The sequence below is a fragment of the Cariama cristata genome, unplaced genomic scaffold (assembly GCF_000690535.1).
Source record: "Cariama cristata isolate BGI_N322 unplaced genomic scaffold, ASM69053v1 scaffold7124, whole genome shotgun sequence".
Lineage (NCBI taxonomy): Eukaryota > Metazoa > Chordata > Aves > Cariamiformes > Cariamidae > Cariama > Cariama cristata.
Window position 1 is genome coordinate 101036 of NW_009611320.1, and position 12796 is coordinate 113831.

The window sequence follows — 12796 nt, forward strand, 5'->3', positions numbered from 1 at the left end:
TGCCACCATCAACTGCTTTGACAAAGAATGACAGAACTGTGTTTTTCAGCTGGTTAAAGCTACCCTTGGTGACCATCCATCCATTATCTGGATCTATTTCAAGCAGATCAGCTACTGAAACAGAGGCTTCACTATACAGAGAATAGGTAATTCTGGAATTGGCTCCATCATCTGGATCTACTGCTTGCACTTGGGTCACCAAGTAACCTTTCCCAACATCTGCTTTGACACTTGCTCTGTATTCGACAGTCATAAATTGAGGAGCATTGTCATTCTCATCCACTACTATCACTCTCACATTGCAAAATGTAGTCCTGCCACCTCCATCCAGGGCTCTCAAAAATATACCAATATCACTTTCCAGCGGGTTCTCCCGGTCTAATCTCTCAGTTGTCAGAATCTGCCCATTGCTGTCAATCAAAAATCGGTCCTTGGCAAAGTCGTTTATTACGGAGTAGCTTATCTGGCCGTATACACCTGAATCCCCATCTGTGGCCTTCACATGGATTACCTTAGTTCCAGGAGCAGCGTTTTCTCTAACCTCTGCAACATAAACGCTCTGTGAAAACACAGGGCTGTAGAGGTTGGCCCCAAGGATATGTATGTGCACCTGAGCTGTGCTGGTGAACAGCCCATCTGACACAGAGACGTTTAGGCTGTACATGGGCTCCATTCTCTGTTTGCGATGGTTGGAAAGGGTGATAACACCACTCTTGCTGTCCATAATAAAACTGGTCCGATCATTTCCTGATAGGATGCTGTACTCCAGTCTGTCAAAATCAGAGCTGTCGGCATCAGAGGCTTGGACGCAAGTCACAAAATGACCTCGAGGTGCCAGTTCGCTCACATACGATTCATATATTAACTGATTAAAAACTGGAGGGTTGTCGTTCATATCTGTTATTGAGATACTAACAAGAACCTCACTGCTTAGTGGTGGGAACCCATTATCGGTTGCTCTGACTTTCAAGCTGCACTGCTGTATGAGTTCATGATCCAGCATCCGGGCTGTCAGAATTAGGCCACTGGTGCTGTCTATATGGAAATAGTCCGTGCTGTTAAAGGTGTCCTGGACTATCTGATATTGCACAATCTTGTTATTGTCAGAGTCAGCATCAATAGCAACAACCTGCAGTACAGGAGTTCCAATCAAAGATGCTTCAGACAAAGTAGCGTTATAAGCTGACTGATCAAAAACTGGAGGATTATCGTTAACATCATTAATGATCAAGTCCACAGTGACCTCAGCTCGAGCTCCAGTGAGTGCATCGCTAGCTCGCACCATCAGCTTGAAAAGAAAATTGATTTCATAGTCCAGTGGGCTGATGACACTCAGAACTCCGGTATCAAAGTCAATATTAAACTGGTTGTAGGGATCTCCATCGACAATGATATAAATGATACCCTGGCCTTCTGGACTGGTTGCATTTATGCTTAAAATTGGTGTGTGCATTTCTACATCTTCGTTCACGGAAGCTGTATAGAAGGGCTTGTCAAATACAGGCATTGCTTTGTTAACAATAGTAATGGGGAGCTCTACTGAAGCAGACAATGATGGGTTACCGCCATCTTTTGCAAGAATAACAACCAAATACTCTATATTAGACAAATCAGAATTGAAAGCTTCTTTTAAAGTGACACTACCAGATCCTTTATCAATCTCAAAATGTCCGTAGTCTTCCTTCAGAAGATATGAGACCTCACCATTTTCCGCCTTATCCTTATCAATAGCCGTGACTCGATATATCAGGGTACCAGGCTCAGCATCGACTTGCACAGCAGCGTAGTATGGAAGCCCTACGAACACTGGGGCATTGTCATTTATGTCCTCAATGTAAACTCTTACCACCACTCGAGCAACACGAAGGTGATCTAGTTCACGGCTTGCTTCCACCACCAACTCATACAGCTCTTGTTCCTCTCGGTCGAAGGGGATGCCAGTTGTCTGAATGACTCCTGAGGTGGATTTAATTTTAAATTTGTTGCCTGGGTTTAATATACTGTATTTCAAAGGCTCATTGAGGCGGTTACCAACAGCATTCACCACAGCAATCTTTGTGATATTGGTGCTGTTTTCTGAGATGGAAGTGGAATAAAAATTTTGTGTGAAATGGAGCCCACTATCCATGGCTTCTTTTACCATTATTGTCACCATAGCAGTGCTATAAAATTTCCCATCAGATACTCTTACTATTAGCATATAATGGTCTTTGGAGAGGCTATTGTTTTTAATGGTGAGTACCCCTGTGCTTGAATCAATTAAAAAATGGTCCATATTGCCTTCAATTAGACTATATGTTAGTTCAGGAGGGATCTCTGAATCTGGGTCTGTAGCCTTGACTTTGAGAACTTCAACACCAACATACGTGGGCAGGAGCAAGACTGTCTCAAATACGGCCTGGCTGAAGACTGGTGGGTTGTCATTGACATCAGTTACCTCAATGGTCACTTCAACTGGGCTCTCTGCTGTAAGCTGGGGATTCCCACTGTCTCTAACATGTACGTGGAAGTGGAAGTGGGCTATTGTCTCATGATCTAAATTTGCAATTGTTCTGATTGCACCTGTGCTGGAATCTACTGTGAAATACTTTTTTGCAGTAGATTCAACAATCTGGTAGACAAGCAAAGCATTCTGGTTGCTGTCAGCATCAGTGGCACGTATCACGAGAGGACTGTTATTTGTACTCCGGACTATGCTATTTACAGGAGCAGCTTCGCTTATGCTGCCCGAGTACTGAGAGAAGAGAAAAACTGGTGGGTTATCATTTTCATCAACAATCTGAATGTTCACAGTGGCATTTGATGCCATGCCTGCCATGTTTGTCGCCTGCACGATGAGCTGATAGAAGGAAGCACGTTCATAATCAAGGGCCTTTTGACTGGTGATCACTCCAGAATACGGGTTTATAGTGAAGACTCCATCCACATTCCCATCTTTAATCTCATAAACTAAAGTGGACTGACTGATTGCAGAGAGGGAGATGACAGAAGTACCAATATCCACATTTTCATTAACCTCTGCTTGGTATTCTTTGAGAGTGAACTTAGGGTGGGAATTATCTGCCATTGTCACAGATATCCGCACAATTGCTGTTGCAGACAGCGGTGGAGAACCTTGGTCAGTCACTTTGACTGACAAAACAAACTGTCCCATTGTGGTTAAGTCTGGCTCCTTCAGTAATGTAATGATCCCTAAAACTGGTTCAATCTTGAATGTGTTTCCTGTATTTCCTAAAACACAAATATTGGAAGCAAATTAGAAATTAAACAGGACACACCTAATGATAATTTAAACCAGGAGCAATTAGCTGCAATTTGTTAAAAACAGTTATTGAAAAAAATCCCACCCAACATAAAAGAATTCTAAAGGCCCTTCCAGTCTTCCTTTCAGAAAATGAAGTAACTCAGTAGATGGTATAGGTCTTCAAATCTTCAGAAACTCCGGTGCTGGTATCGATATCTTGATTCTGAGTATCAACATCTGAGCAAGTGCTGCATGTAAATTGCTCCTACTGAAGTAGGAAAAAGCATCCCTAAATTATGGGAATTAGTCAAATACATGTACACCTAAGGCAAAGAAACTAGATCAGAGGCTAACAAGCCAATTACATGACAAATGGATAACAACTCAGGCTCTTAACTGAAGGGGATATTAAGCAACTGTAGAGAAGATTACAGTAGTTCAAGACTCAAAGAACTGAATATAAGAAGGTTAAAGTGGCATTTAGAAAAATAAAACAGAACAAATAGCGTAGAAAAGAGATTCAAGTATCTTGTGCCACAAAGGTTTACCATATGATCTCTAAGGAGGACGAATCTAGATGAATGAGATTTAGCAGAAAATGTCATGAAATGTCTGTTATAACATGAAAGCAGGGATATCACTGACTGTATAAAGGTGAAAATAGTAAGTTTGGATCAAGGACCTTCTTTGGGGTCTTTTTTTCTTTTTAGTCTTTTTGCCAACCTCTTCTTTAGCTAGACAGATTCAAAACTTTCGATATGTATCCTTACCCTGTAATTAGAGATCACCTTTATTAGGCAATCCATATTTTGCTGCTTCTTTGACTGTCTGCTTAAAGTATAGGATGCTGCATGTGTATATGGCATGTATAAGGATACAGACTCTTTTTCTGAATTTGATTCTAAATACAAACAGTGTGTACTGAGTTACAGCAATTCCAATCATTGTAACATGTTCCTGCTATTGTAATTTACACTTTAAAACGTAGAACTACTTCCAATCTACACTCAATCATCCATCATGACCTGGAGAGAAATATCTCTCAGGTAACCGGTGATAAACAAGAGATTTTTCTTTTAATGGTAATTGTTACAGGTGCTGTGCAGAGAGCAGTAAATGTGAAAATTGTAGCTGGAATACCAAATACATAGAATCCTAAATGAAGTGAGCTAATGTGAACTATTTTTAAGATGTGATTCACTATCTGTTGTAAATTCTGGGGCTTGGAGGCTAATTTAAGCTACATACTGCTGTATGTACTTCAATACTGGTAGTGGCTGTCTATTTATATCCATCCTTTCAGATCAGTAAAGTTTACTCTACTAGCTAAAACAAAAATTGTGCTATTCACTGAGGAGCTGAGATTCCACCAGAGCTACAAATTCTCATAAAGATCACAGTATCTGTCACATTTGCAGACACTACAAATGCTGCTGCAGTTATTTTGTCAGTGCTTGCTAACACAAATAATTTTTGGCCACTGACTGCCTCATGTAAGGACAGAGCTGGTGCTTCTCCTTTAGGAATTTCTTACGAAATTACACAAAAGGTACTTTCTTTAGCAGTTGCTCTCTTCCCATGTAAGGTGATGCAAGTAATTCCCCTGAATAAAAGGGCTGTGTACAATCTGAATGCTGCAGTTATAATCAGTATCCTCAACTGCAGATTTTATGGATCGTAGAAATTACAGCAGCAGAAGGCTGAATTTTGATGCATCTGGGATTGGAACATCTGTGGATAATGAAACTGAGGGAGTGCATGGCTTACAGTAAATGGAAGTTTGACGTCTGACACTGCAGGGAGAGCTCATGATGAAAGAGAAACAGGCTGTAATGCAAGAGAGAGCTTCTAGAAAAGAGAAAAACATGCAGACTAAAAAGGAACATCTAATAGCTAAAGCATCCTTTCTAATCATCATATTCTTCTGTCTGCATCATGTATGATTTAATTACCAGTGTATGGGAGCCATACTCCTAGCACGTGAGGTTGGTCTTTAGATCATGGTGGCACCTATAGGTGATTGGGTTGGAGCTCATAATAGTAATAAGGTGTCACGAAAAAGCTGGGAATAGTCTTGAAAAACACTGCCCCAGGAATCTGATCTGGTCAGCCCAGAGTTCGTTCTGCAAGGCACAGTGTTGTCTTGCCTGGGTACATGTAAAATTTCCCCTGAGCTAAGTTAAAGGCCACTGGAGAATACTGAGAAATAACTGGTATGACCAAATGCAGTGTATAAAGGAAATATTTGCTTTGTAGGATCACAAGGGTCTAAGTTCAATGCTTTTAGCAGCAAAAGACTTCACCTCCTGCTTTGCTTAAGGGACTCTACTTCCACAGAGCATACAGGGTAATGACAGAAAAAAGTTCCTTGGGTCTTCTCTAAGCTTCAGGTTATATCAGCTTAATTTAAGGTGTGAGCTTGAACTATATGACATTAAATCAATATGAGATGGTGTAGATATCCTTATATCATTACTTATTTTTTGTAATTTGGCCTGTACCTAATTGACGTAAGCCATCCTAGCTAGTGACAAGTCTTTATAATAATATAGGGATAAATAATGATCCTGTAGGATCAGAGCCTAACACTGTGAAAGGCTTGTGACCTGATTAATATTGGGACAATCTGCAGTATATGAGATTTCTTTTTAGGGCAATATAGTTTTCAAGTTTTGCTATTATTACAACGGGAAGATTCATATTACTAAAAAAAGAAGTGGAAATGAAACATTTAAAAATCCAAAGGTTACAAATTTCTACTTCCTTCTCTCTTTTTCCAGGCACTCCTCTTGTATATAGGTTAATGGTTTATCTCAGAGATAATTCTTAACTTCAGACCCATATGAGGCAGAGAAAGTTACATTCACTTGCATCTGTGGCACAGATAATGCAAATTTCTCATGACCATGCTGTTGCACCAGCAGAGGAATGATTTTGCTGGTAGAGATTATGTAGTGAATGCAAATATCCAGAGCTTAACAGCAAAAGCAATTTTAATCTGGTGTCACCATGCCCTCCCTTAGTTTCGAGAGACCTTTGCCATTAAAATGCTACGGCTCTACTGACAGAAGTTTTTAGCACAGCCCTGGTGTTAGTCTCCATGTTCCTCAGGTCTCTATATTGGCCAAGATGCCACGACATACCAGCTGTTGTGGCATTTGTTTATGGAGGATCCACTGTGTACTAGACCGAAGACAGCAACCTGAAAACAAGTCACTGGCTGTAGCTTTCAATAAGTATCTTATGTGATGGTTTTGAACCAATGACTTTGAGGTAAAAGGCTCTAAGTGAACGAGATTCTGTTCTGACAGGTTTTGGGTACAGTAGCTTCAAAATAAAGAACAACCAACAGGAAGGTGTCTCCTTTGCCCAGCGCTACGGGAGAAGGTAGACCAAAGAAGTTGACTTGTGTGTCAAGACGGAGCACCGTCACAGCATTGCTCTGTGTATGGCATGAATCATGATGCTACATTTTCCGCCTCTGTCCTAACCTGCTTCAATGGTGTAGATAAGCTCTGCATTTTCTCCTTTGTCTTTGTCCAAAGCCGTGACCTGCAAGACTGCTGATCCAACTGCTGCTGATTCAAACACTGAGGCTTCGTACAACGGGCTGGTAAAATACGGACTATGGTCATTGGAGTCTTCCACATTTATGATGACTCTGGCCAGGTTTCTCCTATAAGGGAATTCTTGATCTCGGACCTATAGAACAAGTGCATAATAAACATCTTGATATCCATTTAGTAAAACTTCATAAATATTACTCATCTGAGTGCTAATACTTTCAGTTCTATTTAACACAAAGTAATAAAAAAATTCCATTTGTACCAAAAAGCAGTCTGAAATATATTCACCTGCAAGATGGTAGATAGTAAAATTGAAGAAACAGGAAGAGCTTAGGGACTTTTTTTTTCACTTGTGAAAAAACGCATAGCAACTAACCATCATGATCTGAATTTTTGAACTGGCAACCACATGACATCTTAAATTCAGTTTTAGGTTTGTAAGAAATAGTTCTTTTTTAATACATGCTAAGTGGTCATGCCTTTGCCCTGCCACTCCCTGCTTTATAGCATAGCGGCAAATTAACCTTGCCCATTGCTCCTTCTTTCAAAGAGCTACAGTTTTAGCCACTATGATCCGTCATGTGTCAGTCTAGTGCTTGTATCTGCCGACGGACTTTTTCAACATTATATATGTACATATCTTTTTGAAGAGGATGATACCAATAGTAAACAGAGTAGGAATTACCTTAAGAAGTGCTGAGCACTCCCAAGACAGGTATCATTTACCACACCTCTCTCAACCCCGTACAAAATATCTGCACTGCTACACTGATAATCCTGTCAAGACAATCCCCAAAAGTTTGGTTCTTCTTAGATAGAGCAAAAACCCTGTTGTATCAGGTGGGGACCAAAACCAAGCACCTCTGTCAGCCATGTCTCTCTGTGATTCAGTTTATTTCTTAGCCTGCTCACCAAAGGACTTGCAGTTTGTTACTCTGTGAGCTGAGACCCCACTCAGCTCCTGCTCACTGCATCTCACAGCAGCTCTCTGATTCCTACGGTCCTCTGCCCAACCCTGGCCCCGTACCTAACACCTCATGAGCTGTTTCTTCAAATATCTCTTCCGCAGGAGTCTCAAGCGGCTGAAGAAAATAGCGGACTACAATGTTTAAACTAACACAGATCTATTTTTATTAACCTTCAGTCCATAATGTACAATTGTCACTTGAAAACAGACAGACTTATGTTCTGTAATTTAGGCACACTGAGCAAAAAACAGTAATTACCCAAACATTTGGAAATGTAGATGAAAGCTATTTTGTATATCAACAGTTTATGTACTGAAATAAGTCCGTAAAAGTAAACTATAAACGAGGCTTGTATTCAGAAAGGCTGTAGCATTCTCTATGGCAAGAAAGCAGTTATCTCCCTGCGAATAACTTCTCAAATAACTTTCAGCTTCACTTCAGAAATTCTGAAAATTAGCTTGAGTGAGAAGACCAGATGCCAAGAGATTGAATAATTTCCTGCTTGCTCTCCCTTGAGACAGCAAATCATATCATATGCCATACAGTGAATTCACAATAAGTTTCCCAAAAAGTGCAAATAAAAAATGTAAAATAAATACACAGCAGGGCAGGCAAGAAGAAATTAATGACTACTTACTGCACCAAGAATCCTTTGCTCATGCAAAGACTAAGGTATCTATGCACCTGAAGCAGCAGTGATTGTGTCCTGAGCCAAGTGAATATTGCATTCTTACCATGACATTAAGGATGTGCTTATCTTGAGCTTCATGGTCTAATCTCTCAGCAGTATAGAGCACCCCAGTGCTGGGATCAATTCTGAATTTTCTCATGCTGACTGTATCGATGCTGCTGTGAATAGTGTAGCTTAACTTATGCTTTTCGTCTCTGTCTATAGCTTCAATTTGCAGAATTTCAGTATCAGGGAGGATGTCCTCTGAAATGGTGACATCGTAACTCGGGTGAGAGAATTCCGGGCCATTATCATTGTTATCCAACACTTTGATAAGAACCTACAGTTAATAAAAGAAAAGCATTTGAAGTTACTGAAGTCTAGTCAGATTACTGAACAAGCACCTAGAGAAATGTAATTTACTTTACATGGCTGATGATACATACGCTTCTGTATGGTGGGACTAAGAAATATAATTTAATATTAAATGCTTACTGTTCAGATCAAAATAAATAGTAAGGACATGATTTTGGAGGCAGAATGTTTCTAATTATAAGACCTACTCAGAGTCTGATAAACAAGTCCATATTTTCAGTATCTATAGATTGGAAAATATTCCTACAACGGTCATAGGAAAGGTTTTGTCGTCCCTTGTAACTGCTCTGGTTACAAGAGACTTCTACAGCTATTATGGGATTTCCTTTCCCTGTCACTGTTCATCATCACAGAATCATAGAATGGTTTGGGTTGGAAGGGACCGTAAATATCTTCTCTTCCAACCCCCCTGCCATGGGAGGGACACCTTCCCCCAGACCAGGTTGCTCAAAGCCCCATCCAACCTGGCCTTGAACACTTCCAGGGATGGGGCATCCACAGCTTCTCTGGGCAACCTGTGCCACGGCCTCACCACATTCACAATGAAGAATTTCTTCCTTATATCTAATCTAAATCTATCCTCTTTCAGTTTAAAGCCTGTCTTCATAGGATTGGTACTCCAGCCCTTGGATCATCTTTGTGGCCTCCTCTGGACTCGCTCCAACACGTCCATGTCCTTCTTGTGTTGGGGGCCTCAGAGCTGAAGGCTGTACTGCAGGGCAGTCTCACCAGAGTGGAGTAGTATTAATAAGGCTACAAAAGAATCCTTTTCATGTTACTATAATCTGCTTTTTATACAATCAATATTTGGCTAAATCCTGTGTTGATTTCTGCCAAGTATATTGCATTGGGATGTACTAGCAATGTCAAATTGTGACAGCAGTGGAGACTTCAAGTTGCTGTTACACCTTAGGCTGTGTTAGGCACGGTGACACTTGATGAGGCAAGAACAGAAGACATAACCTCACGACTGTGCAACCCCACCCCACCCAGATCAATACCAAGGACAGGCAATCTCAGGGCACTGGTGACAGGGAAAGATCACTTTTATGGTTTCATCCTTCCTTTTCCTTTGCCAGTGATAGTTGTCTTTATTGCCAACTAATTCATTTTCCCCTCGAACACCTATTTGCCTCCCTTCTGTTGCAGTTTATGAACAGTAGAACTTCTGCTAAAGATGTGAATGAATGCTGTGCCATTTGCTTCGAGTCTGTCTTTAAAACCTCAGTACCGATCCCTAAAGAAACTTGGAGACGGAGAAGGCAGCCAGGATGCTGCTGTTGCTGCCTATTGCACCCATTTCAATACATCACAAGCAGACCCTGGTAACTAGTAAGAATCACTATTTTCCAAGCTTTGCCTTTCAAAAGCTATGTGACTACAAATTGTTATGCACGTGTGGCTCCAATGAGGTTTTGTGTTCTGAGGAGTCACTCCCTGAAGAAAATTTGTTTCCCGGACTTTGTATGCTATAAATTCCTTTGGGCAGCATGGGAGGAAACCCCTTGACAAACTATGTAATAATGAAAGACGAAATACAAGGAGTTGCCTCTTTTTCAATACTGGAAACAAAAAGTATCTTTTGCAGAATATGCCTGTGAAAGCACAGACCAAATTTTATAGTGAGTGAAATGAACCAATGTTTTTATTCAAAGGCTTTGAAATAAGAAATAGTCCAATGAATGACATGGGAAAGGCCAAGCATGGGACTTTTACCTAAGACTAGGAGACTTGACTCATCCCTTATGATATTTTCTTTGTTGTTCTGAAAAGTACTTGGCTCTTTTTTAAGCAAATATTTTACTACTTTCCTTGATCAAGCCCTGTTCACCCATACTTTCTTAACAGAAGAAAAATACAGTTATACTTTTACTGCAATATTGCACAAATAGATGTTGGCCTCAGAGAGGAATGAAGCTTTAGATTTCCATGATATGTAGAAGGGTTTGCAGAACACATTACCAGAAGGGACATGAACAATTGTAAGCAGCAGTCATAATGAACTAGCCTGGGAACTGTATAAAAGACAGCTGAAATAAAATGCTCTGTAAGTTAAATGGCATAGGGCTTCAACTGTGCATTCCATACAATTTAATTTTCACCAGATTATGGTATACCACGGTGAAGCAGGGCAAAGCCTATATTAAGTTATGCTTCAGTCTTGGACAGATAGCAATAAAATTGGGGGGAAATATACATTGCTGGGCCTATAATAATGATGAAGAGTTACTTAGCTTTTTATGTTTTTATTGTTGCTACACAACATATCAAGGTGTGTTTCTGACCTGACTGAGGAAAAAAAAGGCCAAATCCACATCTGAAAAATAGGTGAAGAAATGAGTTGTAATATATGAAAGAAAGTCCAAAGAAAAAATGAAAGACTTCAACTCTAATGGGAAAAAGAGCCACTGCTGAATCACTTTTGTTAGCGTAAGGAAGAGACACTGAAGCAATAAGATTTGGGGATAATCTGATGACTAGTGTTTAATACTTCAAGGCATCTTCTCGAGCAGTTTTGATACCTTCAGTCCTTGCCAGGTACCACTGTAACATGGCTGGATTATTTTACTGCTGCATTGTTAACACAGCAGACAACAACACAATTTATTCTACTTTTAATTAGTGGCCAAAAACTTTGTCATCTATTGTTTTAGATAGTCCAACAGAGAAGTAAAAACTTTTCAAATGGATTTGATTGAAACACCAAGGTGTTTGATTCTGCTGATGCTAGTACAGCATGGTCTACCTTGAACAAGTAAGCTGCCGTGTGAGGGACAGGCTTGTATTCGTGAATTTGTTTTTAACATTGCTGGGTGCAAGCTCAAGCTATTCTGTAAGGAAAAAAAAAGTACAGATGCACACCAGTGTGTCTTAAAGGTATTGCTACAGAGGTGACATGCCGCTTTGTTTGTGTGGTATGTGATCGCTCCAGTGCTGGGGTTCACTTCCCTTTATATCTAATGTATTTTGGGATCACTGGCAAATTGGGAAAAGAGAGGAGGGTATAAAGCTTTATCCCCACAAAGCTTGCATTGTGACTGTGCAAGCCACTGCTCCGTGATTTATGCCTTCACTAGACTGCATAAACTAAACAGGGTGGGACTGGATTAGCATCAGACACCAAGGAAAAGCCATGAGACCATGGAAATCATAGTGTGGATTCACAAAGCAGCAGCATTTCTTCTCACTGAAGAAAAGTATAAGCTAATGCCCTGACACCCAGATATGGACCATGATGCTGCTTGGAAGTGGGAGGCATAGAGAGCAGAAAAGACAAAAAACCTGAAGTCCTCATTCACTGTGGTCTTCAAACTTACAGGCAACTATGCACTTAAAATTGCTTTGATAGTTTCCAAAAAAAAACTTCCCCCCCCCCCCCTCTCCCTTCTATTACTCTCACTTTAAGAGTTTCCAAAAAAAACCTTCCCCCCCCCGCTTTCACTTCATATCTACTGCAAAACTGATCAAGTGCCTGTTTCAGTGGCAGGCATCTTCATCCCCAGAGACGACACTATTTTAATGATTTGTCAAGTAATCCACATTGAAACACGCATTATTTATTACATACTCTTCATTTCAACAGCCACTTCCATCTGGAGATGGAAGGCAGTGGGTTAGAGATGCTAATGAATAGAGAGGCCATTATTGATTCACAATTTCTCCAATTTCTTGTATTAAAGTAGTTAAGAGTATTTCTAATTTTTGTCAGCTGTCCCTCAAAATCCCCAAGAGTCCACTGTAATTTTAACATTACGGTCTCTCCTCTCTGGCGGGTGGATCTTCCTTGCAACAAAAGAAAGTTAGATTATATATGGGAATGCTGATTATACAGAGCTCTGTTAAACCCACAAGCTATGGAAAAGGAGAAAATGGAAGTCTTTTGTGTTCTTAAAAATTTAACTGTCTTGGGAGCTACTTGAAACAAAGTAAGGTAAAATAAAATGGAACTTAAGTGCCATTTTAAATAGATATT

At 40.2% G+C, this 12796-nt stretch overlaps 1 protein-coding gene across 1 annotated transcript in view; it reads right to left on the reverse strand.

Moving 5' to 3' along the window:
* The window catches only part of FAT3 (FAT atypical cadherin 3), a 220310-nt gene that overhangs the window by 74054 nt on the left and 133460 nt on the right, over positions 1–12796 (reverse strand). Inside the window, exons 7-9 of the mRNA XM_009698210.1 lie at positions 8513–8788; positions 6736–6946; positions 1–3231 (exon numbers count right to left, since the gene is read on the reverse strand). Coding sequence (XP_009696512.1) covers positions 1–3231; positions 6736–6946; positions 8513–8788 — 3718 coding nt within the window. The remainder of the gene's footprint in view (positions 3232–6735; positions 6947–8512; positions 8789–12796) is intronic.